Source organism: Coccomyxa subellipsoidea, assembly GCF_000258705.1.
Source record: "Coccomyxa subellipsoidea C-169, whole genome shotgun sequence".
Taxonomy (NCBI): domain Eukaryota; kingdom Viridiplantae; phylum Chlorophyta; class Trebouxiophyceae; family Coccomyxaceae; genus Coccomyxa; species Coccomyxa subellipsoidea.
Genome location: NW_005178040.1, coordinates 2369957 through 2395139, shown reverse-complemented (window position 1 = coordinate 2395139; position 25183 = coordinate 2369957). Strand labels below are relative to the sequence as shown.

Sequence of the window (25183 nt, the reverse complement as noted above, 5' to 3'; positions counted from 1 at the left end):
ACGCTGCCACTTCTACCCAGTGAATGATCAAGGAATGTCGCGCATGCGATGTGAGTTGCAACAAAGTAGATGGTTGACATCCTTTCTCAAGAGGGAGCTCCTTTCCAAAGCTGCACATTGCAATCGTCACCGGCACTTACTCTTAACAAAGTGTTTTATTTCCTACAACCCAGAGCATCATAATTTGTGATGCTCCCAACCGAAGCAGTGACGGTGCAACTCAAAGAATGGATGGATCCGGATGCCTGTGAGCAGAGACACTCGAGGCTTTGTAAGCAAAGGTTGCAGGGAGCATGCCCTGAAGTGCAGCAAACATGGAAGGCCATGCACAACCTAATGCATCAGCAGCCAGAAAACAATGACAGCTCAACAGTTGCGAAGGTACATCTAGAAATGAACTACTTTACTCCTACTGATGTCAACACCACCAACTTGGGCGGTTGCTGGGGCAATCCGTGCCAGTCTAGCTCTTTGACAACTGCTCAACAAGCTGTTCAAGGTTGTCCGCTGAAGCTCCAACCATCTCATGGATCTTCTTGCCGTCCTTGAACACCTGAAGGGAACAAAAGACACCAGCGTTACTTGGGTGCTGCACTAAATCCCAAATCTCTGCGCTGGCATATCAATGTTGGAGCATTTGTAAGGTCAGGCAAAATGAAGGGACATGGTAAAAACAAAGTTACAAATACATTTACATCCTTCCTGTCAAATCCAGTTAACCTTGCACGGCTGATGCAGCCTCCTGATGAATTTGGCGTCCTACCTGGAAGGTGGGCATAGCGCTGATTCCGCATGCTGCAGCTACAGCCTGCGAGCAGATCACAATGACTTCAGTGCAACGCAGTAAAGGTGGTTCTCCTTCCACACACAACATATGATTGCCAGCCCACAGCTTCCGCCATCCGCAGCTGTCTTTCATGTACATAAAAATGAGTGCATTCTGGGACCTCTCGGGCCCTGGAATGCAATGACAAAAAATCATGTTGACATAACTCTGAGGTTGGGATGTAGAATCTGGCTGTCACCTCGTTCTTGTCGACATCCACCTTCAGGAAGACGACTGATGGATACTTTGTGCTGAGTTGCTCAAAAACAGGCGCGATAATTCTGCAGGGGCCGCACCATGTGGCAGTGAAGTCCACGATAACCTGCATCCATTGAAAAGGCGTCGAGGGTCACACTTCCAATTGGAACAACAAAAACTCGTGTCAATCCGGGAAGTCAACAGCACTGACAAAAACCGGTTGGCCAAGCTTATTCTTCCATACACATGCTGGAAGATTGAAATTCTAATAGATGAATTCTTGAGGTTCTGTAGGTGCAACGATGAATGGGGTACTTGACACATCTTGCTCACCGGCTTGCTCCCAGCCTCTTTCAGCTTCTGGTTCCACTCCAGCTCGGTCTCCACGACGTGAACATTGCCACCACCCATCGTGTTCCTTGAAAATTCTGCCGAGGGTCGCAATGAATGGCACTATTACAGCATGATGCTCTCCATTCATGTAGTTGCTCCACACTCTCGTGAAGGTCCCGCGCGCGCTCCTGAGGCGTTCCTGCTAAGACTTCCTCTCTTGCCCTCATTCTGTGCATGGGAGACAGACAGTAGTCTGGCCCTCAATCACCACTAGATCCTCACTTGATTGAAGAGGTTCCCTGCCCTGGCATCTTTCGCAAGTTCAGCACTCGAAGAGGACTCCTCGTCAGTCCTTTCCTGTCATCAGTGAAAGCGACCAGCTTTTCCTGTCGAGCTCGAGCAATCTCTTGCATTCAAGAACAGCAGTGGAGCATTTTGGACTTTCTCAATCCAGATCTACTCGTCAAAGTCCCCACAGATCATACAAATCTCGAAAGCACTGTGAAGTAAACCTATCGAGACAACCTATTCCTTGAAGCAAGCCTTGATGCTTCATTGATCAGAGCTGTCGGCATGTACGGCCTTGAATCCCTTTGGTTCAATATCAAGGATGGGTATGTAGGTGAGCATGATCATCCGCTATTGTGGCCTGGACTTGTTAGGGCTACAACATCTGGACGCCCATATGTCTATCCCTTGTGCTCTGGCTATCAGAGCATATTATTCAGAAGAACGCGGACTTACAAGATCCGTTGAATTCCTGTGCACCTTGATTGGAAAGTGTGTTGCCTGCAGATGCCGTGGTGCGAGGGCACAGGTCAGGGCTCCTCACAAGTCCAGACTACAATAATCTGTGCCAATGCGAGACTTTGGAGGATATTAAACTGAATCTGGTAAGCGAGTCTCTTTTTGCTGATCCATATTGAGGACTTGGAAATGCAACAGCCTGTCCAACTGAGAGGATGGCTTCCCAAGGTTTCACAGGTAAAAGCAAGGATTGAGATTTATGATGATGATGTGCAGACGAGCACGGATTATGGCCCATACCTCGCAAACGAGCCATCACCCCTGCACACTACCACAATCGTGGACCGCTGCACAGAGAAACTTGTGGATGACTGGAACAAGATGCGGACAAACGTGGGCCTTCTTCCCTACCACATGTGAAAGCATGCAGCGGACACATGCTCGTACATTGCATTCCTGCCCTTGCCCTTCGCTTCAGCCAAAAAAGCACACTTTGATGCAGTTTTAAGTCCATGTTTGGGGCGCGAGAATTGATAGGAATGTCATGCATTTTCATCGCCTCTTCAACTCTACCTATGGAGTCCCTGGAGTAATCAGCAGGATGTGCAAAATGCGCAATATAGCGAATTCAGACGCCTGTCGCGCTGTGTGTGTATCAGGCGGACGAGCCCCTGGGCCAGTTCTTGGACTATTGCACCTATGGCCACATGATTGACAACGTTGTGCTGATTGTCACCGGAACTCTGCACGAGCGCGATGTGCATGTGCGTTCCTGTTGCACCCCTGCCTCACCTGTTTTCTTTGGTATATTAGCACACAAATCGCTCCCCATTGCCAAGGGAAGGTTGCCCAGAAGCAATCGCATTAGTCAAGGGGATGACATGTCTTCTGCATGCAAATGACGATTGCTGAGGATTTGAGCTTCTGTGTCCATTGAAGGCAATCAAGCAACCATGTCCCCATGCTGCATCGTCAGGATGTGCCAACGCCCGCTCCGTACTGTGCAAAAAGTCAGCGCTAGTCAGCGTGCGTGGTGTTGAGCTGGCATTGCTGCTGCGCAGGAGCTGTTGGACAAGTGCCACCCGCTGGGCATGTTTGATGCCATTGCCACGCTGGCAGTGGCCTCCAACATGCGCGAGCTCTACCGCCTGGTCCTCGTCGACACTCCCCTCGCCCCATACTTCTCAGAGTCCCTCTCTGCAGGTGTGGCCCACCCCCAGGACTTTGGCTCTTGCCTTGTCTCCACATGCCAGAGCATCGCAAGCCTCCTTGCTGGCCTCTCTCATTGCCACACTCATGGTCAGCACTGCATTTATCCTTTGATTTCAACGTTGCAGCAATACTCAACCACAGCTGTAGCGCAGAGATGTAAATGTGGCAAAGTGCACACTTGCATATTGAGTGTCTTTGCAAATTGGGGATGGAAATTACTCATGAGATGCGGGGCTGAGCTTTACATGCATGCGCTGCGCAGAGGATCTGGACGAGATGAACATAGAGATCATGCGCAACACGCTGTACAAGGCCTACCTGGACGACTTTGCCGCCTTCTGCAACAAGCTTGGCGGCACCACCGCCGAGGTCATGCGCAGCCTGCTCTCCTTCGAGGTCCGCGCAGCCTCCACGGAACAGTCCTTTGACAAGCTTTGCCCATTTTCAGCGCGCAGTGATCAACTTTTTCGGTCTGCATATTGTGCTCGTCTTGCTGCATTGCCTTGAACCGTCGTCATGGGCAGACCTCCCATCGCAGTACCTCGAGCATGGCTTGTAGACTTGGGTGAATTGTTCCTGCGCAGCTTTTTTGCAATGCACCATCTTAGACTAGGAATTCACAAGGAGAGAAGCATCCCAGCTGCTGGATCAAGATGCATGACGTGTGCTACAGAACGGCCAATTCCTTATACTGCACATCAGTACATCAGATGTTACCCTAGTACCTTCCACATCACAATTAATATAGATAATATCAAAAAACACACTTTGAGGATTGGGTTTTGTGTTGCAGGCGGACCGGCGGGCGCTGAACATAACGCTGAACAGCATTGGGACGGAGCTGACGCGCGATGACCGGCGCAAGCTGTACAGCAACTTTGGGCTGCTCTACCCGCACGGCCACCACGAGCTGGCGGGCGCGGAAGATTTTGACCAGATCCGCAATGCCATGGAGAAGTGCCCCCCTTACCAGGCCCTCTTCAACAAGCTCGGCTACGGCGAATCCCAGATGCTTGACAAGGTGCGCGCTGGATGCTCTCTTGCGCTGGAGAACGCTGGTCGGTCCGAGGAACATTTCCTTGGCTGGCGCAGGCGCTGATGTGAAATTGAAGTTGTTGTGCTGCATGTGCGGTGCGTTGCGCCCACGTTGGTGCACACCAGAACCACTCAGCATGTTTGCTGACTGTACAGCCCTAGCTGCAGACACTTGAGGAGCCTTAATCAAGAAAGGCAGGTTGCAGGCTTGCAGACATCGGCAAACTCCCCAATGTGCAACACAAACACATGCTGATGGTTTTCTGGGTGGTGCCAGGTACTGTACGAGGAGGAGGTACGCCGGCTGACGGACACGTTTGAGCAGCAGTTCCACTACGGCGTGTTCTACTCCTACATGCGGCTGCGCGAGCAGGAGATTCGCAACCTCATGTGGATCTCCGAGTGCGTCGCGCAGGACCAGAAGACCCGCATCATGGACGGCATTGTCTATTTGTTCTAGGCTGCTGCTGCCTATGGACATCTTATTGGTCATACCAGGCTGCCCAGATGCATCATGCACAGTGATGTTTCAGGGGTGCCCTACACCACTGGGGTGCCGACTCAGATGGAGAATGCAGAGGAGTAGTCAAGGAAGGTCAAGGAAGATTTGGCCTCTGCCTGCATGCGACGGGACTGCTCAAGACTATCCATAATACATATTGGAATGGGCTTATGCACTCATGGGTGTCTGCAAGATTAGTAGATCTCTCTGTCAAGACAGATGTTCAGTCCAAGAAATTAGAATGAGACCATGCATGTCAGAGTGTGATATGTAGCGCGATGATCAAAATTCCCCCTGTAACTTAATTGGTGTATCGATGGAGTCAGCTAACTCTCATGATCTGATCAGTCCTGCAGACTATCTCTAGATCTTTATAGAGGTCTATGGACCTAATCCCAAGGAGGTTTTCTCAAACGCTAACGACACACTGTGACTTGGACATATCCGATTGCTTTGTCTTGGTCAGGAGACCTGAAAAGCAGTACGCTCTTCACCTCACTGTGGCAATGTGCACCACAGATCCTCTGTATTACTAAATCCCAACACCTCACACACACCTGCAGGCTGAAGCCTTCATAATATGCCTGTCTGTCATTAAGGGGCGGAATTTGCTATTAAAGAAAACTCCCTCGGGCAGATCTAGAAGCAGACCTGCTTTGTTGTGAAAAAACAGAGGCCTGCAACCGACTCTAAGCCCAAATGAAGTGATGAATGTGGTCTGACATAATACTCACAGAACTGTAAGCGTGAGGCAACTATGTCCCTTCTCTTGTACCACAATTTCATGGCACAGGTAGACAATATCAGTGTTCTCAAGACTTATCCTGCAACCTACGCTGCGCTCTGGGCCGCCTCTAGGAGGTCTGACAGCTGATCTGTGTAGCAGTCTGGGTGGATGGTGTTCTCTGGAGACAGCAGAGCCTGCTCCGTTGTCACACCTGCACAGGCTCACCAAAATTCAGACATGCTCATCCCCACTCACGCCTATTGTCACCGGCAAAGCACAGTGGTGGGACGCTCTGCTCCGAAGCTTCCCTATTCTGCTGTCCCCTAACTCTTCATAAGTAGGTGTCTAAATCATCAGACATTCCCATGGCATGTCATCAGATGTCATCTTCGGCTGCTCGCAAATTCCACTGCCGTGCAAAGCAACAGCACTATTGCTGTGTGCATGCCTGCATTCACATGTTCTAATGTAGTTGGATATGGCCCAGGGGCCCACCTGAGAGCACGAGCATGGTGGAGAGGCCGCCCTGCTGCCCAAACAGAATGTCGGTGTCCAAGCGGTCGCCGACCATGCAGATCTGGCTGCGCTTCAGCCCAAAGGTGGTCGCGATGTTGGCCAGCATGAACTCCGCCGGCTTGCCCACCACCGTCGGCTCGCGCTTGGTCGACCCTGCGCCGGCGTTGGGTCTATCGTGAGTCCTTTTACACGCTTTTCCTGCCAAAAGGCAAGGTGCGTATGCAGACAGGCTGCATTCAATGTGACCTAACTAGCTAGCAGATGCAGCTGCTCAGAGTGCCCAACACCGTCGGCTTGCGCTTGGTCAAGCTAGTGGCCACATCGGGTACTCAAGAAGTCGGTATCAAGGATTCATTGCAGAAGGACACATGGCATCTGGCACCCACGACATTTGATTTTGCCTTGTGGGCTGGCCAGCTGCGCATGGGCTAGACAACTGGAGGGAATCTTCCACAGGGATTATGAGCACCTTTGATGGCACCGACCATGGCCCCGTTGCCGGCCCACTCCTGGGCGTCGGTAAGGTGCGTGCGCGCGTCCAGGTTAGTCGCGATGAAGTGGCAGCCCGGGTTCTCGCTGATGCACAACGTCGCGTACTGGATCTTGTAGTAGTTCAGGTGCCGGTCAAAGCCCACCACCACCGCACCCACCTGCGCGCGCACACCCACTTTCAAAAAACCGTTCTTTTGGGGCTGAGAATGTCATGACTGTTATTACACACCTGATCGAACCCACATTGAGCTCGGGTGCGCCGCTGCCGGAAATGGTTTGTCATGCGTAGAGACTCGGACGATTCAGCCTGTTTTGGCAGCTCTGGTGTTCTCTCAGCATGATCATGTTGGGAGCAAGAGAGCCCTTGAGCCCTCATCTCCTCGCCCTGGGAGACGCGCAGATGTGATAAGTTGGTCCATGCAAGCTCTCAAGGGAGGTGCAGCGGCGCACATCCTCATCGTGGGGCAGCGCGTAGCCGGGCTTGAGATCAATCTTCTTGTCGGCGTCGTCGGGCCCGCCACAGTAGCGGATGCCCTTCAGGTCCAGCTCCTCCTGAATGCCCACCTCGCCCACTATGTACACCTGCACATTCATGAACCTCGGTTTCAAAACATTTGCAAAGGTCAGTGTCTCTCACTGGCCTACAGGATCATCAGCAGATGGGGTAGAGAGAGTGCATGCAAGACTGGCAACCACAGTAAAGAGCTGGGTAGTGACGCTATATTGCCACAGTGCTGAGGTGCGTGGTGATGCTTTATTGCCACATTGCAGAGCCGGATAGTTGCCCTTATTGCCACAGTTCGAAGCTGCATGTTGCTGCTTGGTCGCCACAGTGCAGAGCTGGGCAGTGATACTCTATTGCCAGAGTGTGGATCAGCTAGCATTATTGGCCGGTTGCTGGCAGAGTGACATGAGAGTATGCTCGTGCATGGGGCGGTCAGAAGCTCGAAAGTCTGAGGTTGCTAGGATCTGGCTGGCCTAGAGAGGAGGGAGGTCGACCTTTTTGTCCTGGGGGAAGTTGATGGACTCCAGGTAGGCAGCAGCCGCGTAGGAGGAGGAGTAGATCTCCTCCGCGTTCACATCGAGGCCCAGGCTCGTGAACTTGCCCAGGTATCCCTTGCGCGACTTGGTGGAATTGTTGGTCACAAACACCAGCTTCTTCCCCTGTCATTGGCAGGCATCCTCAATCAGCAGCTTTACTAACTTCAATCACTAAATGCATGTTATATTTGCGAAGGACATTGCATATTGAACAGCTCAGGCCAAGTGCTTTAGAGGTGTGACAAAATGGGATGGTGCAGAAGAGGTTCGCACCAATTTTCTCAGAGCATCGAGCGTTTCAGGGACGCCGTCAATTACAGAGTCCCCCCTCCAGATCACGCCTGCAGAATGCAGCGGAGACAGTGTCATTCTGCAGTGGTGACCAGCAAAAACTTTGCGCAGGACACGCGCATGCCCTTGAACAAGATAAGGAAGTGAGTCATGTGCAGCACGACATACCGTCACAGTCGAAGATGAAGCAGTCCACCTTCCCCAGGAGAGCACGCTTGGTATCCTCAGTAGCCTTCTTCACTGCTCAATGCACACATGAAAGTTTCTCGATCACCATGGCTGTGCATGAAGAGGTACTTGACTGGCGGAATGTATAAATATGAGCTTTATGATGTCAGCATTTGCCAGTAATGTGCCAAGAACCGATGATCCAGCTAGGGCCAACATGGAGCAATACCGGGGGGGGCTGTGGTCACTGAGGTTGCGTTGACGACCATCCTATGCGCAGATCTGCTTGATTCTGTAGCTTTCTGACTCTTGTTGAATTTCAAAAGACTTGTGCTAGGGATCTGTAAGCTTGGTGAGTGTCGATTGGCCGATCTAAATGTTGACCTGCAAACGGAGTCCGCGCACCTCGCTCGACTACCTGCCTGTAATAGAGTGGACGTCATGTTTTGCTGTTCTTATGCAGCATCAGGGGTGTGCTGTTTCCGGGGATGGCAACGAAATCGCAGTCTCGCAGTTGTGGCTGAGCTTGCAGGGCTTTCGTTAGCTTCCTGTAGGGTTTTGACCAGTCAAACTGATGATCTCGGTGGAGTGATCGACTCGCTGGATGTGAATCGACAGACATATTGGGATAGGTCCCTTCATGATCGATACCTGTGCTTGTCCTGTTAGTAGAAATCGAAGGGCGTCCGACTTGCAAGCTATAAAGCAGCTAGTTCGCCCCACTGGCAGTTCTTCGGGATATCCTTAATTCCAAACGATGACATTCTTGATCGATGTGGCTGGCATGCAAGGAGCTGGACTCTTATGCTATGGTGCGAGCTTGCTTTTACGCTGCCTCGTAGCGAAGACAGTATCAGGAATGCTCGTGCACACCATCGAGGGTGTCTCGATTCAACTAGACAAGATGCAACGCTAGAATTTATGCAGCAGGAGGTGAAGAGGAGCGGTGGGCACAGCTGCAGGGGAAAGAGCCTCCTAGCTGCTTTCACAAGCCTGCAGCAAAGGATGTAGCACCTCGTGCACACACCTGGCGCACCTCCAGAAGCAACACACAGACACCTCCCCTTTCTGGCCCCGTGAGCCCTCAGCAACCACCTGTCACTACCATGTCCTGATCACTTGCGCAGCTAGCAGCAATTGAAAGTCATGCGCACATGTAGCGGGGACCTGCACCTTGATACTGGTCTTGCTTCAATCTACATCCGTCCCTGGCTTAAGGGATATCATTGCTGAATGGCAGGAGAAGGACATCCAGCCAGAGCAGAGCCAGCCAAGGCAGACGGGTTTTGGGCGGCCAGAGGGGAAGAGATTGCCATGACAGGGGCCAAACTGTTTCGGACACTGAGATGCCTTCAGGTATTAGCACAATTACAGTGTACAAAGCGAGGCGGATTAATACTGCAATCCTACACCCTTTGCAATGGATCTGGGCAAGACAATTTCATGCATTGCAAAGAGCTCTGTCCCAATGACTGACGCAGCTGATCCTACCATAGCCTCGTCCAATGGAGTGACAGCAGCCTCTTGTGGCTGCACTCGTTCATTCTAGACAGCCCCAGGACTTTCCTTGGAAGTTGTAAACATTGAAACCCAAACAATGACAGCAAACAAATTGACGCCCTTCAAATGTCACATATACGGTGTGCATGCAAAAAGCAAATACCTGACATGCAGTACAGTTGCCACAGATTGGAATCACTCATGGCACTACAGCAGTGCACTGCACATGTGCCCCTGCTTAGGCCTGGCGTCCTCGTTTGGCTGCACTCTGCTCTTTCGCCTGCTTCATTGCAGCAATGCCTCACGATGAAGCTGCTGCTGCAGTCTGCAGAAACACACACCACATTCAGTCTCACCACCCAAGACCTGCCTCGCTCTCAAGAACAATCCTTCACTTCTTTTCTTGAGCATCTTAGACGCTGAAAGTACAACAGCACACAAAACTGCAATGCCAGTCCTATCACAATGTGCGCATCCTGAGACTCTCAGATCGAGTGAGTGCGGATCTTGACTCGCTGTGCTGCAATTATAGAGGGTGAGGCGCACCTCCTCATTCCACTTCTTGTAGCTTTTCCTGTTGCGCGTGACGGAGAGCCTCCAGCCGACTGCAAGGCCTACGATGGCCACAGCCAGGACTGCAATGACCGCTCCGAGCGCTGCCGCCACCGTCTTGGTGATCGGCAGAGTCCCATACAGCATGGGCTTGTCCAGCGCTGTGTGGCCTGCAGCAGAGAGGAGAGATGTTCAGCGAAGATACACATACAAGCGGCATGCTGGCAAATGAGAGCAGAGAAGAGGGACCGCAAGAAGAATAGGGAAGAATAGAGGGACCGCAGCTCTAGCTTGCCAGGCTTCACAAGGCTGTCCTACCAGGTCTCCCGCAAAACATACAGGGCTTGGGACAACAGGTTCTTGGCAGGAGATCAAAGCTGCAGCCATTGGGTTCAACACAATGCACTGATATTGTCATACTCCTTGCTACAAACTTTTCACGCCAAGAGGCAAGGTGCATCTGCAGTCGGACAAGCACTGTGAAGTGATGAAACTGCAAGATGATAGGGACAGGGCGCTCACTGAAGCATGCCCACACGCCGTGGGCGCCGTCATCGGTCTCGATGCCGCAGTCCCACGGCCGCCACTGGTCAAAGCTGTTCACATACCTGCAGCCAGGCACCGAATCAGCACACACCCACACTTGCATGCAGGAGCAATCATACCCAGCACAGCATGCAGTCCTGTATCTGCTGTTTCCTAAATATGCACACAGAATTCCAGGCACTGGAGCAGTGACAACCAAGAGAATGTGCAGTCCGGCACCTGCCGACTCCTAGTCATGCATGAGGAGCTCACGGCACAGCAAGACTGACATGGCAGATGTGAGCTCTGGAGGACTTGCAGTGTGTGCAGTCCATCCCTTCTCCCATTCTTAGCTTTGGTATGCAAGGCGTCTATTTGGGTGTACAAGATGAACCTTCTCTGCGGATCTAATTTACAGCAAAGGTTGCTATTAGAGTAAGGTGCGCACTTGCTGGGTGTGAGCTTGAGGGCGAGCACTCCGTGATAGGGGATGACAGCTGTGAAGTTGTGGGTGAAAAGTCCCAGGTCCTTCTTGGCGTACAGGTCCCTCACAGTTACCTGCGCGCATCCCACAATCCACCATTTTACAAAAAGCATCGCTGCAGATCTCAGCATGCACTACGCGCATGCCTGCAGCAGAGGAATTGAGCCCCTTTCAAGAGAGGAAGCATCTTGAGCATGAAAGACCTTCTTGTTTTCCGCCAAATCCGCCAATGTGTATTTTGGAATGTGCCCTGAGATGTGACAAGAGGGCGCGCACATGGTGGAACTAGGTGTAGTGGAGGGACGAGAATATTATGAGGGTGACTCACCGCCATGTCACCCTCCCAGCCCAGGTGGTGCCAGTGGAGGGTGATGGAGGAGTTGTCAAACTGCGGGTCCTCATCAAAATGGCGGTTCAGCAACGCCACCGCGCGCGCACCACCGCTCAATCCCGCGCCCCAAATCTGTGCAGACCCAAATCCCTTCAATATTGACTCACATACTGCATCGAGAAATGGTAGGACTATGGCAGCCTTTCAGCGCAGCTTGTTTGGGGATGCACCTTGCCTGTTGGCGGGAAAAGCGTGTAAACATAACACTTATAATTGTGACAACATTGCATCGTTGTCTTTACAGACAGCATCAGTCACCATGCAGCACAGTGCTCTTGAAACTGGAAGTGCTGGGCTGGTTTGTGCGCGATAATTCAGTGAAAATGTGCCTGCGCGCCTCCGCACCCAACCTTCGCTCATATCGACAAAGGGCTGTTAGGTACAAGGACAGGGTGTCTTGATAATGTCTGCCTATGAGGGGGCATCACCTCATTGGCGCCCTGCTTCCAGATGAGGTCTCCTGCGACGCCCAGGGGGTCCTGGTTGACCGCTATGAGCTCGTCAGACTTCAGGATGTCCAGCGCAGTCTTTGTGATTTGCCTGCAGTGTCATGCAAGTTTGCTCAGCCTTCACTCTTCTCCACTCATCATTCTGCCAGCGCTGGACTGCTGAAAGTCCATCTCAGTGATTTGAAATCTGTGCCTGTGCTAGGGCGCAATTGAGCAAAGACTGACCTGAGGTCAGCGCTGATGAAGAGGGGTGACTTTACGATGGCCCATAGGGCGAAGTGGGACTGCATCTCCTCCACTGTGAGGTCCTCACTCACCGGCTCTCCGACCTGAAATTTCAGGCAGCCACATCACACCTGGCCCTCGCTCTTCAGTGACCATTTGAGGTTCCTCCTTTCATTGCATGAAAGAGGTACGAGCAAACTGACAAGTGGTGTGTTTGACAATCCATGAAGTTGCATACACTCTTGTCAGTGTGCTCATGCACTTACCCACAATGAAAATGCCAGGCAGATGTTGACATGATATACTGGTTTTAAATTTGAAGTGATCTAACAGCACTGCTGGAGGTGCAGTGAGGGGCCAAGATGACTCACCGCCAGCAGGTCCAGGTTGTTCCATCCACCGGGGGCGGCGAAGCGGCCGAGGCCGGCGCTGTTGTCGAGCACGCGCAGGATACCCTCCCACGTCGCCTGCAGCTGGTCTGTCAGCCCAGCGGTCGTGCGCCACGAGTTCGCCACCTGCCGGCACATGCCGCGTCACATGATGGCACGCTCCCCGGCACTTTTCAGCTTGATAATGACCAAACAATGGCAACTTGGAGCACAATCGCAGCACCTTCTGCAGCATGATAGGCACATGCAACTGGGCTGCACATGTGCAGTCAGAGCCCCAGCAAAACCGATAGCATACTAAGATACACTGACCACAATGGCTTGTGCTGGCTTGAAGTGTGCATGCAAGGAGCTGAGTCCAAGGCATGCACAGAAAATGATGTCATCAAGGTTGTGCATCACAGCCCAGATGCTCTGTCCAAGCAGATATAGAAGGGTGAATAAGTAAGGCGAGGCTGAGACAGTACCGTGGTGCCGTAGGTCCAGGTGTTTGTCACGCCCCAGTCATCGATTGCGTAGGTGATGGGGTGCCCAGTCGCGTTGAGGGCGTCCCTCATCACAGCAAACCTCCCTCTCACGCTCTCCCTGCGCGCATGCATGCCAGCCAGCATGAGCGTTCACTTTGTTTGGACAATGCATGCAGCGCCCCCTTGCAAATTCGCTCTCTAGGAGAGATCTCTGCACGGCGACAGCAGACTGATCTGGTAGACTGCGAATAAAGCAGGGCGCTTTTATTCCCACAATATGACTGCCGAGCGTCTTGAATGACTGAAACACAGGCTCGTGTGAGGGGCTGGCAGCGGGGAGGCCACTCACTTGTCCTTCTTCGGCGCGTAACAGTTGTCATACTTGAGGTATGATATGCCCCAGCTGGCAAAAGTGGCAGCGTCCAGCTTCTCCTGGCCATAGCTGGCAGCTGCTCCACCGCAAGTCCTCGTGCCAGCATCCCCAAACAACCCCAGCTTGATTCCTGCAGGCCAGCTCTGCTTACACATGCAGCCCAGGAAATGAATCCCTGTGGTATCATCAAAGTCCAGTGCTGCTACTTTGATCCATCCTGAATAAAAAGATGCAAAGTAACATGGCATTGTTGAGGGACGAAAGGACTGCTGCTGTGTGCACTGTCGCAGGGACGTGGGTTCAGGTAAGCAGTGCTGTCTCACCCATCCCAGCCAGGCGGTTTGAAAGCTCCTTCAAGCCAGAAGGAAACTTCTTGGGGTCTGGCTGCAATTTTCCATCTATTCCACGCTCCTTGGTGGACCAGCCATCTGCCCAGCCCAAGCAAACGACTCTCTCAGACTGCCTGTTTTACTTCGACGGGGTGAAGGGATGATCATGAAGGAAATCTACGTAAGAGCGAGGCTGGTACAGAATTACACAATAGATGCAGGTCAGGTTTGTGTCGGCGGGAAGAATGCCGTTGAGCAGCAAGATCAGGGTGCAAACATACCGTCGAGCACGATGAGGTCGTAACCCAGCTGAACGAGACTCATGTTCCTCATGAAGCCTGCTGTTTGTAATATAAGCTGCTCGCTAATATCGCTGCCAAAGGCATTCCAGGTGTTGAAACCCATAGTCGGTGTGAGCGCTAGTTCGTTGCCCAAGCACAGCGCGGACGGCAGCATGGCCAGCAGCACGAGGCAGGCACTCAAGCCCATGGTGCCTCGCATCGTGTCAATGCTGCGAGAGATACCCTCACGCCACTTTACTCCTCAAGATGCAAACCGACGCATCGCGACTTCTTCAGACTAGGCTCGATCAGAATGATGCATCACCGCAGATGACTGAGTGGTTTCCCCTGGTTTTACTCCCTTGGGCTCGTTATAAACCCAAAACCCTTCCTCAAGGCTTTCAGACAAGGTGGTTTACGCATCCTGACTGCATGCTGTGCATTTGCTCACATCCGGCGATCTTGATCTCAAGAGCTTGATTTGAAGAGGGCGCTGGTCCAGATATGCAGGCTTTGATCATCATCAAGAAGGGACAGGTGAACAGCATTGCAGCTCCAGTGTGTCAGGGCCTTTGTTGTGGCTGCTGTTGTTGTCGTTCGCCGTGTTAGGAGTAAGTGCGGGCGTCATTCCGATATCGTGCCGCAGTAGCCCAACGGCTCCCGCGACAGCCCGTGAGCGACCCCGCACCAGCACGAGGCGACCTCAAGTCCTCCACAGGAGCCTCTCCGAGCCCACGGACTGCGGAACCGCATCGGGACGTGATGTCTGGCGTAGCTGGGCTAGCAGAAGCCGCTCAGTCTCTTAGGTGCGTTTCGCGGTTGGGTTGGAGCAGTTGACAGTGTTCCTGCAAGAGTTTTCAGCACGTGAAGGGTGGTGGGCGAAGGGCCACGCACGTGAAGAGCAGGCGTCCTCTGTCTGCTTGCCCGGGGCAATTTTGTGCGTATTTTTGGTCTTTCCCGAACATCACAGAGGAGTTGACAGCTCGACCGGCTCTAGGGAAACGAGCTGTGTTGGGGAGATCTTTGTTCTCTTGGAGATGTCCCTGCTCAAAGGGCCATGCATGCAGGGCTCCTTAGCAACGATGCACACGTTTAGAAAACGTGTGCATCGTTGCCTGAACCATCAAACATGCTCACATATTCAGGCGTATACATCTAGCCCTTGCTTGAGTGTTTCGCTGACATCTGCAGACACCCTGGGTATGTTGCCCGCACAGCAGGGGGCTGTTTACTGCTGCCTGTCGGTCATCTTAAGCTGTTACTCTCACCAGAGCCATGCTCATCACTGCAAGCGCATGCGTTGCAGCGCATGTTTCTCCCCAGAATGCGACAAATCATCCACCTGCGCAAGTTGCATTTGGAACGCCGTTCTCCTGCTCACCTGACTGCCACACCTGCGCAGGGACATGGAGACGGACGCGCATCGGCCCATACTCGAGGAGGAGGAGGAGGCCGCCGGCGACGAGGCCGCGGGCCGGCCGGCCAAAATGGCGCGCACGGAATCGGGGGCAGCGCGCTCGACGCTGCGGCATATCGAGACGGAGCAGCGCCGCCGCGACCGCATAAACGACGGGTTCAAGGCGCTGCGCGAGCTGCTGCCCACGACCGAGAAGATGGACAAGGCCAACTTCCTCATGGCCTGCGTCTCGTACATCCGCCAGCTGCAGGTGCTGCTTCATCGATCATATCTGTCACATCATGTCCCCCATGTAGCGTCTGCAGTAGTATTCCTCGTGCGCTCCTGCGCTGTAGAGTCTGCAGATCAACATCCTCGCATCATTTTGACTCAGTTGGCTCTGTGCTTAGAGCATAAGTTGCGCGGTTGCTCTTCTGTTCATCTTGTGAGGAGCTAGGCGTTTGTCGTGGCGGGTTTTGTGTCAGATTGTGCCTGAGACAGCTGGCAGCGGCACCGACATTGTGGGCTGACTGGGACTTGCATGCCGGTTTAACAGGCGGTTATGCAGCAGCTGTTGGTGATGGGCGCGGTCAGCAAGCTGCCGGAGGAGGTGCAGTGGAACGTGCGCGTGCTACTGCCGCGCAAGGAGGAGCCCGCCGCGGCCGCCGCCAAGGCTGCGCAGGCCGCTGCCGGCCCGTTCGTCGTCCAGTTCCCCGGCCTGCACATGCCCATCCAGCAGGTGCGCATCATCCTTGCCCCTGACGTGTTTCAAAGAGGGGAGATGCAGACATCAAGGCAGAGCAAGGCAAGCTAATTGCACTTCCCAAGCACAGAATTAAGCAGTTCGTCTTTGGCTGTGTTTTGCTCAACAGCGCATTTGCAAGGCAATCAGGGTGCTCTCGCAGGCCCTGTCTTGCACATTTAGCAAGCACATTTGATCACCGGCAATTGTTCCCCAACCTCAGAGTAAATGAGGCTTGAAGCTGCAGGCTGGGAGGTGCACTTCATTTGACCAGCGTTTCTTACGGCCCATATTGCATGCAGGGCCAGGGAGACGCTGCGCACCTGCAGAGCCTGCTTCTGGCGCAGCAGCTGCAGCAGCAACAGCAACAGCAGCAGCAGCAGCAGAGCCAGCTTGTGCAGGCTGGCAGCTTCCAGCTGGCACTCCAGCTGCAGCAGCTGCTGCAGAGCACCCAGCAGGATCTCTCTGGTGAGCTCTTCTTGCCCTGCCCCTTGCCTTGACTGCACCGCCCTGTTGTGTTAAATGGTTGTAAAACTTGCCACGCCCAAAAACCAGGTGTTGCCAGGTGTCTGGCATGCGTGCGGCGCATCTGCAGCCACGGGAGGTCTAACAAACAAGTTGCATGCGAAGGGATGCTGAGGAAAGAGGGTATTTTTATTGCAACTTTGGCTTGAGGTGCTGATGGGAACTTTGCATGCATGGATGCAGGCAACAATGTGGTGGCGCAACTGGCGCAGCAGCAGCCGGGCATGCTGGCCACGCTGGGCATGCTGCTGCCGGGCCTGAACGCGGCCAGCAATGCAGGCAGCCAGCCGGCAGCTGCGCAGCAGGCGCCTGTTCAGGCGAGCGCGGCCCCCGGCGGCTGCTATGCAGCTGCCCCGGCCGCAATGGACGCAAGCCACATCATCGGCGGAGGCAACGCCCCCGCCAAGGCGCGCAAGACCACCAAAGTGCGCCGCCACACCACCGCTGCACGCCTGTCCAAGCCGCCCAGCCCATCTGATGAGCTCGCCTCTTCCATGCCCGAGGGACGCCCCTCCCCGGCCGAGATTGGCTCCTGAGACTGACTCCTGGATCCCTCATCACTCATGTATGAGGAGCATTGGTGAGAAGGCGGCGCCTGCCTAAACAAAATTGGCTCCTGAGATTGGTCCTTGGCCCAAGATGGGCTGCTGAGATAGCTCCTGGAAGTTGTCTATCATCAGTCACAGGGACAATTATCATTGGCTATTCACCTGCTGGACAGCCAGATGACAGTCAGGATACAAGTCAAGAAGAGAATGCGAAGTGCATGAGTGACACGGCAATCTCTGAGTATGAGGCCAGGATTTTTGTCTCATTTGACGACAGTGGTCTGGAGTTACCTCTGAGCCGAGTCAGCTGGGAGAACAACAAGTGAAGCGGGACAGAGGAAGGACAGAGGAAGAGTGTACGACAATTGTTCTATGAGACAGGGGACGGCTTTGGGGGACTGCGCACACCGTAGGCTGCACGACTGATCGCTTTGAGTTCGGAGGAGTGTGAACCAACGCCATCTATGTCTCTGCTGGGTTCCGGTCCTTCTCAGGGTGCATCATCACCTCCTCAAGTACTTCCACGTTTTCTCCAGTAGGCAGCCGCATCAGCTTGCTGGATTTTTTGCACCACAAATTTTCTTGTAGCGGAACGCGGATGAAAATGCCAGAATCATCACGGCATGGATGCAGAGAAGAGTTACTCAGGATGTTGATTGGGTGGGTTGTGGAATAAACATTAAAATAGCGAGTCACTGGGACTCTTACTGAATGTAGTGTGTTGTCTGGAACACTTTTATCTCCCTGCTGGTGTGAGCGCAGAGAAGGTGTTGCTATCGAGTCATCTCCAGTTGGGTGGTAGCAACAGATGAAGAGACTCTCGCGGCCACACTCGCCTCAAAAGCCTGCTTCTGGAAGGCACTGCCGCTGGCAACATGCACCAAGTGACCTGGAGTCAGCAATAGTGCTTGCCATCAGAGATGCTCTTTGAACTCCAACAAGTCCAGATATCAAGGCCGTGCGAACGCGACTTGCTCTGTGTTACAATCATCACCTATCCTCACAGCTGTCAATTTGACCTGATTCGATTGGCAAGTCGACCACCTGTGGAATATAGTGAGCAAATAAAAGGCTGTCAGCTCACAAACAATTCCCAGCCTCTTGATCATTCAGCTGCAGGGGCTCAAATTGGTGCTTGAGCTTGAATCATCTTCAGGTGCAGTGTTTGAGTGAGTTAGCATCTGCAGTGCAATGGAACAGTGTAAGTCCCCATTTGAGACCCTGAGTGCTTGAGCTTGAACATCATTTGAAATAATTTGAGCCGACATGAATATCATTTATGGCATTTCATCAGCATGATGCCTGTGCTGCTGATCTTCTGGACCAGCTGTTGCCAAGAGGCACAGCATGATATATTCCACAGTGTGATGAAGACAGCAGCAGCAGCTGCAGCAGACTTTATCGGACATGCTTGCACTGCAACATGATCATCATTCTCGCATGCGCATGCATTGCATCTTGGCTCCATTCTTGGCAAAATTCGCTATGAAACACAATATACGGCAGCTTCAATACCGCTTGAGACACAGATACAACTGGCACCATTTGATATTTCACATGCAACGGATCAACATTCAAGGGATCGTTGCGGGTGGGGCGTCCTGTCGCCGAAGGGCGCATCGAAGCTGGCGTCAGCTGGCGTCGGCCAGAATGGGTCGACTCAATTCCCAAGCTGTCCTGCCCGCTGGGACATGCACAATAGGGTTTCGACATCATTTGCAGCATGATCATAGCGTTTGGAGGCACAAGATCTTGATGAGAAACATAGAGTAGCTTTAGAGGAAGGCTGTGGGGCTGGGAGAGGTCGGCAGGGCGACCATGTCGAAGACAGGACGCAGCCATCTGCTCAGGCACACACTGCCGGAAATAGACGTGGCGGAACACTTTGGGACCACAGATAGCAAGGAGATCGCAAAGGAGATCGCAAGGATGGGGCAGAAGGAGCTGCAGGTGAAATTTCGTGGCCTATGGGAGCTGTGGTAGAGGCAGAAGCTATGAGTCTGGCACGATGCCTTACAAGAAGACGGAGTTGATCTGGCGAGACTGACTGTGCTGTCCGATCGCAGGCTAAGTTTAAGATGGTGTACGGAGCCCCCACATTTTCCAATAATAACAATTGGCTCCGTCGGAAACTCATGGAAGGTGAGCCACGCTTGCTGTATTGCGCTGCAATTAGGGCGTGAACATTGAAGTTCGAGGCACAACGTGACGCTGCCCGTTCGTCGCTCGCTGCAGCTAAGTGACGCCTTGTAATACTCCCAAAGACCAATTTTTTGAGCTTTTCAGGGCGCATCTGGTCAGATTGACCAGCGATCTGTCTGACATCGAGTCGCCATTTTCAGACATTCTGGCAAACTCGCTCAAGCTTCAGCTGCTCTTTGCGCAAACATAGTGCATTACCCGATGTTTGTCTGTGCAGCGGCGGGATTGCAGACGCCGAAAGTGCTAGGAACAGGGCAGACTTCGCCAAGAAAGCACTCGCACAACTTGGGCGACTCTGGCCTAGACGGTGGCGCCTTTGAGCGCTTGCAGGGGGGCATCAGGAGGACGAAGAGGTGAGATATGTTCCAAAGCCGTAATCTAGCGCAGCAGAGGCTCTGTAGAGCTCCGTACGCCCAAAGACACCCTCCGTCTGCCTCCGTCTGGCACATCTTGGATGTGCCAGCTTTCTAGGAGATGGCCTGAAAGCAGCACCTTGAGACCCGCATGTGCATTCAGGCAACGGAAGCCAAAGCAGTACGACGACATGATGCTTGGAGAAGGGATGGATGGGGACTTTGGGCACAGCAAAGCAGGACATCGCTCCAGCTCTGTCAGGTGAGCCACTCCAGCCGTTTATTCCCAGAGCTCCTGCTGCAGCCACAATCTGTGCAGATGCACACTGACGAACCTGCAACATTGCTAGACAGGGGGCCGCATCCAGCCCTCCCTAACAAACATCTTTGTAGCCCAGTAAAGTGCATGAGCTGCGCAACCATGACCTCTTTTTCAGCAGATGCCCTCAGCCATGCAAATGCCAATCTCCACCAGTATCAGCAGCTGCTGGCAATGATGGATTCTCCGTGCGTGACCCCAGCTGCTAGCATTGATGGGTGATCATGAGCCCAGCTGGTGGCTCATTTACCATGACAGATTCTTTCTGCTGCTGCGCAGGGCGCCGCTGAGCATAGGGGATGCGTACTTGCAGCACCAGAACGCAGCCTACCAGGCCAGCCTTGGCTGGCAGGATGCTGGGGACTTTCTGATATCGCCGCACATGATGGGCAAGCACCCTTATGGCGGCGCTGGCGGCGCTTTTGGCCTGCCCGGCCTCTCCGAGGTGGTCTGGCCTGGCGTGCCCGGCCGCAGCCTGCGCGACAACGAGTCGGGCTCCAGCTCCGAGGACCAGGTACGGCCCCAAATATCCAAGCCGTACATACCCCCTGCTTTGTCCAGTTCTTGGTGCAAATGTCCCATTTACATCGCCTATTAGTGCTGTGAATTTGGAAATTGACCACTGGGTCATGAGGCAAGTGCAATCAATGGCATGCCTTTGCATGTTTTTTCCGGCACGCCTAGAGCCTTATTTGCAGTAGCACATTGTCTTTGGGAGCTTCTTCGCTGCAGCCAGATGTCTTGTCTGCCCTGTTGCTCGCACACATGCGCTGCCTGACTGAAGTTAATGTTTTTGTTCCTGTGACAGACGGCGTACGAGGGAGGGCACCACTCGCACGGCGGCCACCACTCGCACCACTCGCACTCCACGCACTCGCACGAGGGGCCGCAGCGCTCTCCGCGCGCGGCGGACAAGCTCGTGCGCGAGATCCAGGAGGCCATAGCGCTGCTCGGGGGCGCCGGCGCGGCCGCGGGCGCGGCTTCCGGCAGCTTCCTCGGCGGCCGCGGCGCAGCCGCCGAACTTGGCTTCCCGGCCTTCGAGCCGCGCGACCTCGCCGCACCCCCCGGCGGGGGGTGGGGGTTTGGTCCCCCCGAGCGCAGCAGCGGTGGGTCCTACCATGGCAGCGGTGGTGGCCGGGGGGCCGGTGGTGCCCCCCATTCGCCGGCGCTCAACCTGCACGGCTTCCTGCGCGGCGGCTCGGCCGGACTTGGGGAGGCAGTGGGAGGGAACACGCCCATCCTGGAGGACTTCAGCTACCCGCTTGTCAGCTCACCGGCGCTGCTCAGTGGCCTGGGTGCCGACGGACTGGACCTGTCCCACCGCCTCAGCTCCTTGGAAGGCCCCGGCGGTGAGTCGCACTGCCTTTGACTGTTGCCCTACTACCGCTGTTGCCTGTTGTGCTCAGCTGTGATTGCTTAGGTGACAGAGGAGAGTGAAACGCAAGTGTTCCTGTGCTATTTTAGACAAGTTGCAACCAAGTTGTACTCCAGAACATGCCTCACAGTCACGCAGAAGCTGGTTGCAGATGTGAGGAAGGATGCTCTCTTGCAGCTGGTCACACACCAATGCTCTGCGGCTTGCAGGGAACAAAGACTACAAGCTGCTTGCCTGTGGTAATGGACAGCAGTATATAAACGTCCCTCTGCTGTGTGCGCTGCAGGCATGGCGGGGTCGCGGGAGCTGCGTAGCCCGAGCCTGGGCGCTGATCTGGCGGCGCTGTTTCCCACTCTGGGCTCGCTGGAGGGCCGCCAGGTCATCAGCCAGCTGGGGACCGGCAGCGCAAATTCAGACACCCCCCAGCCGAGCGCCGCCTCCTCCCTCGACCGCATCCTCTCTGACCTCGGGTCCTCCGACGTCCTGCACGAGCGCAAGTGAGCCCACCTCCTGTTATGGTCTGTATGCTATACTGCGTTGCTTTGAACCAGTGGCGCAGTTGTCTGGTGTACAGCAGAGATCACAAATGTTGAGAGAAGAGCTCATGGGGCCACATGCCTCCTTTTGCTGGCCATTTCATCTTCATAGGCGTAGACACAAGAGCCAAATGTTTGCAAAGCACCCTGTTATTCTAAGGTTTAGAATAACAGGGTGACTTTCAATCACCATGGAATCAAGCTGCTTTACCCCTGCTGAAGGCACAGTATCAACTGTGGCTGACTTGACACAAACAAACAAATAGGTGTTATGCGTAACTTGCTGCATGACCTTACTGTACGCGAGTAGAGTAGATGATGGAATACTGCAGTTGGTTGGGCACAGCAAACTCGTAGCCATACAATTGCACTGAACAGTCTTAACCTGCTGTGTGCCAGAATTGCATCGGTGCCGACGGTGCCAGCAAGGATAGAGCGCAGCCACGCGAATCTGGAGGGTGCGGCGGCTCCATCCATGCGATTCGCAGGCGTACCTCTCCTGCCCAAGAGCGCCGCATCCCCCCGATTCCAGCCGGCCGCGCCAGAACAGGCGATCGCAGCTGCGCCAAGACAGGACGCGCCCGCCACCTCAGCCGACGGCCAGCCGCCGGTCCTGACCAGCGTTCCCTCCCTGGCCGCCTGGTCGCACAAGCAGCTGCAGCAGCAGCAGGCAGCTGCCGCGGCAGCTGCCTGCACCGCCACCGATCCAGTCAACCTTGTAGAGCGTGAGGCCACTCCCGACCTCCCGGCTGCGGCGGCGAATGCTGCCACAAAGATAGAGGGAACTCCTCAGGAGACACTGCAGCAGCCTGAAGCAGCCGGTACCACTGAAGAGGCATCTGGCGTGCCAGAAGGGACAGCGCAGGCTGGTGATGAGGCAGAGTTGAGGCTGGCAGAAGTGCCTGTTCAGGCAAAGGCCGCCGAGGAGAAGCTAGAGGCCTCTCCCATCCTGGAGTCCACGGACCCATTCGCATTCCTGCAGTGATCTGGAGGATGCGCGCACTGCGTGACCATCCCTCATATAGGTGTTCTGTAGCGTAGACTGAGAGCTGCTAGCTGTTTAAAGTGCTGACATGCCCAATTTTGAAGTTACAGGGACAGGAGGGATATGAAGGGGGGTGGCAGATCTCCCTGGATGATCTTCAGCCCGGCTGTGCAGGGTGCACTGGTGCTTTTTCACACTCACGTTACAGTCGCCATTCATTTGTCCACCAATCTGCCCACCATTTTCAAGCACATTCTTGAAGCAGCAGGCCGACCTCTTGAGCCTGAGGTTTACATTAACATGAGCCTGTGACCGACATCCAAATGAGAGATGGTGAGCTCCAGAATGCTGAGTGCCCAGCAGCAATTTCCAGAAATGAAGAGCTGCACAGATTGATAGTGCGCTTTTGCTGCTTTTTGTTTGTCATTAGACCCAAGCATTTTGTGCAATTGGAATAAGTTTGTCGTCAGGAGTGCCTTTTGTCGGCATCAGTTCAGCTGTGTGCAGATGAGGAGTAAATAATGTGCTGGATTTGTACAAACTGAGGATTGCGCGGGACCATCGAAAGAACACATGTTTTGAGACAGCTGACACAGTGAGTCCTTTGGGAATGGGCAGGGCCTGTACATACATGCTGTGCTCATCAGCGCTTCTTAGCCTTTTGGAACCCAGGGGTGCACGGCATGACAAGGGGTGGTGAGGGCAACTTCACTGCAGTCTGTGCAGGATGTTGATATTTTTTGTCAGAAGAGACTTGGCGGGTAATCGGCAACGTAGGAGTCCTGTTGTGTAGATGGGCTGTTGCCAGGCGGGGAACTTCTCTGGACAGATGGCGCGAGACTTTGTACATAGGCTTGAGCAGCAGGAGCGATCGCATCGGTATCTTCTGTTTGAGAGAGGCACCTTTAGACAATCTTGTCGGGGGGTTGGTGCATTGTTTAAACAAATCTGGGGTGAACCCAAATGGGTTGCAGGAAGTCTTGCAACGTATTTGGGTGCATTGGGCAAAAGCTGAATGGCAGAATTGGGCCATTCCAGCAAGTAATGTGCAGCAGCAAATGTAATAAGCTATGGCAGAGCAAGTCAGTGCAGCTGCAGACTGCATACTACAGGAGTCATCATGCGCAGTGGCCATGGCCAAAATTGCATGATCTCTGTCGTCATTATTGATGACCGCTCTGGCAAGGACAAACAAATCACATCTATGATGCCTTCTGGTATCCATCACACCATAGGCGGACACAGTGGCTGTTGTGCCCCAGTTCTTTCCCAATTACCGTTCTTGATTCTGTATTTGTGACTTCAACGCCGTACACAGCTCTCTCACGTAGGTTGTGTGCCCAATCCTGGTAGTTTATTACTCTATTTCCTGTTCCTTCGACCTAGGTGTTTCTGCAAAGGTGTTGCTACTTCAGAACTGCAGCTGCTACTGTAAAAGTCCGAGCTGCAATTCCCCAAGACATTGCACTACTGCCGCAGAGGTGGTGATACCAGTATGACGCCGTCTCCTCGCACAAAAAGAAATGGAACTGCCCTCTTGTTCGTCTGCACAGGCACAGAGAGGTGCTTTCAGTTGTTGGAAGGACCAGCACAGTTGTCCGTACTCATAGCAGCTCATCAGGCCCAGCCTGACAGCAGACAATCAAGCCTGCCGCAAAGAGGTTGGCTGTACGCTGCCAAACATGAAGGATCCATGACAGGCACAGCTTACCTTGATGATCTCCTCGTACGTCTCATCATCAATCTCAATTGAAGTGATGGTCTCCTCCACCTCTCCTAAGATCATGTTCAGATGCTGATCATACGCCTGCAGGGAAAGACAATTTCATTACAGTTGGCTTTCTGTCTTCCAGGTATGGCAGACAGAGCTGCTTGAGAATACATAACGGCATTGCAAACAACGCGTGGATCTCCTACATGTAGACGGCCGCGCAGCTCACGATCTCCTCTGAGCTTCACATATATTCTTTCATCAAGACTTAATCTGATGAGATCGAGAGGCTCCTTCACAGTTGCGTCCTCTTCTGCCATTCTTTCTCTGCTGATTCTCGACAGTGAGATTTTTTAAGATTTGGAAGCTTAATGATGTCTCAATTCCTTCAGGTACAACTCTTGTAAGAAAATTCCAGCCCAATGCCTTTTCCGGGCT

At 53.6% G+C, this 25183-nt stretch overlaps 7 protein-coding genes across 7 annotated transcripts; 3 read left to right on the top strand and 4 right to left on the bottom strand.

Annotated features, from left to right (window-relative positions):
• Positions 1 to 89: 89 nt before the first annotated feature.
• Positions 90 to 1488, bottom strand: COCSUDRAFT_46495 (thioredoxin). The gene is made up of 4 exons (XM_005650592.1): positions 1358 to 1488; positions 1026 to 1148; positions 764 to 808; positions 90 to 553 (listed from the first exon to the last, which is right to left on the bottom strand). The coding sequence occupies exons 1-4, from the start codon at positions 1433 to 1435 to the stop codon at positions 464 to 466; spliced, it is 336 nt and encodes a 111-aa protein (XP_005650649.1). The 5' UTR covers positions 1436 to 1488; the 3' UTR covers positions 90 to 463.
• Positions 1489 to 1858: 370 nt separating this feature from the next.
• On the top strand, positions 1859 to 5168 carry COCSUDRAFT_27651 (vacuolar H+ ATPase V0 sector, subunit D). Its single transcript, XM_005650591.1, has 8 exons — positions 1859 to 1979; positions 2153 to 2250; positions 2381 to 2497; positions 2764 to 2868; positions 3166 to 3307; positions 3579 to 3712; positions 4110 to 4337; positions 4629 to 5168. The coding sequence occupies exons 1-8, from the start codon at positions 1931 to 1933 to the stop codon at positions 4809 to 4811; spliced, it is 1056 nt and encodes a 351-aa protein (XP_005650648.1). The 5' UTR covers positions 1859 to 1930; the 3' UTR covers positions 4812 to 5168.
• Positions 5169 to 5684: 516 nt separating this feature from the next.
• Positions 5685 to 8357, bottom strand: COCSUDRAFT_61099 (2-phosphoglycolate phosphatase; the record flags this gene model as incomplete). Its single annotated transcript, XM_005650590.1, has 8 exons — positions 5685 to 5791; positions 6076 to 6249; positions 6566 to 6746; positions 7039 to 7170; positions 7588 to 7752; positions 7903 to 7970; positions 8089 to 8160; positions 8318 to 8357. The coding sequence occupies 8 exons, from the start codon at positions 8355 to 8357 to the stop codon at positions 5685 to 5687; spliced, it is 939 nt and encodes a 312-aa protein (XP_005650647.1).
• Positions 8358 to 9442: 1085 nt separating this feature from the next.
• Positions 9443 to 14320, bottom strand: COCSUDRAFT_27646 (glycoside hydrolase). The gene is made up of 12 exons (XM_005650589.1): positions 14054 to 14320; positions 13767 to 13871; positions 13420 to 13573; positions 13071 to 13188; positions 12586 to 12729; positions 12215 to 12318; positions 11969 to 12080; positions 11478 to 11612; positions 11114 to 11223; positions 10663 to 10748; positions 10135 to 10310; positions 9443 to 9913 (listed from the first exon to the last, which is right to left on the bottom strand). Exons 1-12 carry the CDS (start codon positions 14271 to 14273, stop codon positions 9890 to 9892), a joined length of 1488 nt encoding a protein of 495 aa, XP_005650646.1. The 5' UTR covers positions 14274 to 14320; the 3' UTR covers positions 9443 to 9889.
• Positions 14321 to 14517: 197 nt separating this feature from the next.
• Positions 14518 to 18011, top strand: COCSUDRAFT_46492 (hypothetical protein). Its single transcript, XM_005650588.1, has 5 exons — positions 14518 to 14859; positions 15456 to 15720; positions 16006 to 16188; positions 16494 to 16659; positions 16900 to 18011. Exons 1-5 carry the CDS (start codon positions 14816 to 14818, stop codon positions 17250 to 17252), a joined length of 1011 nt encoding a protein of 336 aa, XP_005650645.1. The 5' UTR covers positions 14518 to 14815; the 3' UTR covers positions 17253 to 18011.
• A 1071-nt stretch (positions 18012 to 19082) lies between these two features.
• Positions 19083 to 23576, top strand: COCSUDRAFT_64981 (hypothetical protein; the record flags this gene model as incomplete). Its single annotated transcript, XM_005650587.1, has 8 exons — positions 19083 to 19214; positions 19331 to 19406; positions 19684 to 19819; positions 19983 to 20081; positions 20418 to 20652; positions 20947 to 21487; positions 21800 to 22010; positions 22449 to 23576. The coding sequence occupies 8 exons, from the start codon at positions 19083 to 19085 to the stop codon at positions 23032 to 23034; spliced, it is 2016 nt and encodes a 671-aa protein (XP_005650644.1). The 3' UTR covers positions 23035 to 23576.
• A 925-nt stretch (positions 23577 to 24501) lies between these two features.
• Positions 24502 to 25065, bottom strand: COCSUDRAFT_12908 (Sm-like ribonucleo protein; the record flags this gene model as incomplete). Its single annotated transcript, XM_005650586.1, has 3 exons — positions 24502 to 24579; positions 24746 to 24841; positions 24952 to 25065. 3 exons carry the CDS (start codon positions 25063 to 25065, stop codon positions 24502 to 24504), a joined length of 288 nt encoding a protein of 95 aa, XP_005650643.1.
• Between the last annotated feature and the right edge of the window lie 118 nt (positions 25066 to 25183).

Bases quoted from the DNA above. Each gene is read 5' to 3' on its own strand.
- COCSUDRAFT_46495 (XM_005650592.1), bottom strand. From the start codon at position 1,435: ATGGGTGGTGGCAATGTTCACGTCGTGGAGACCGAGCTGGAGTGGAAC. The intron at 1,149-1,357 runs GTGAGCAAGATG...CAATGGATGCAG, and splicing joins AAGAGGCTGGGAGCAAGCCG to GTTATCGTGGACTTCACTGC. The intron at 554-763 runs GTAGGACGCCAA...TGTTCCCTTCAG, and splicing joins GCGCTATGCCCACCTTCCAG to GTGTTCAAGGACGGCAAGAA.
- COCSUDRAFT_27651 (XM_005650591.1), top strand. From the start codon at position 1,931: ATGTACGGCCTTGAATCCCTTTGGTTCAATATCAAGGATGGGTATGTA. The intron at 1,980-2,152 runs GTGAGCATGATC...TGTTGCCTGCAG, and splicing joins TATCAAGGATGGGTATGTAG to ATGCCGTGGTGCGAGGGCAC. The intron at 2,251-2,380 runs GTAAGCGAGTCT...GATGATGTGCAG, and splicing joins AGGATATTAAACTGAATCTG to ACGAGCACGGATTATGGCCC.
- COCSUDRAFT_27646 (XM_005650589.1), bottom strand. From the start codon at position 14,273: ATGCGAGGCACCATGGGCTTGAGTGCCTGCCTCGTGCTGCTGGCCATG. The intron at 13,872-14,053 runs GTATGTTTGCAC...TGGGCTGGGCAG, and splicing joins CGACCTCATCGTGCTCGACG to ATGGCTGGTCCACCAAGGAG. The intron at 12,319-12,585 runs GTGAGTCATCTT...CTGAAATTTCAG, and splicing joins ACAACCTGGACCTGCTGGCG to GTCGGAGAGCCGGTGAGTGA.
- COCSUDRAFT_46492 (XM_005650588.1), top strand. From the start codon at position 14,816: ATGTCTGGCGTAGCTGGGCTAGCAGAAGCCGCTCAGTCTCTTAG. The intron at 15,721-16,005 runs GTGCTGCTTCAT...CCGGTTTAACAG, and splicing joins CGTACATCCGCCAGCTGCAG to GCGGTTATGCAGCAGCTGTT. The intron at 16,660-16,899 runs GTGAGCTCTTCT...GCATGGATGCAG, and splicing joins CACCCAGCAGGATCTCTCTG to GCAACAATGTGGTGGCGCAA.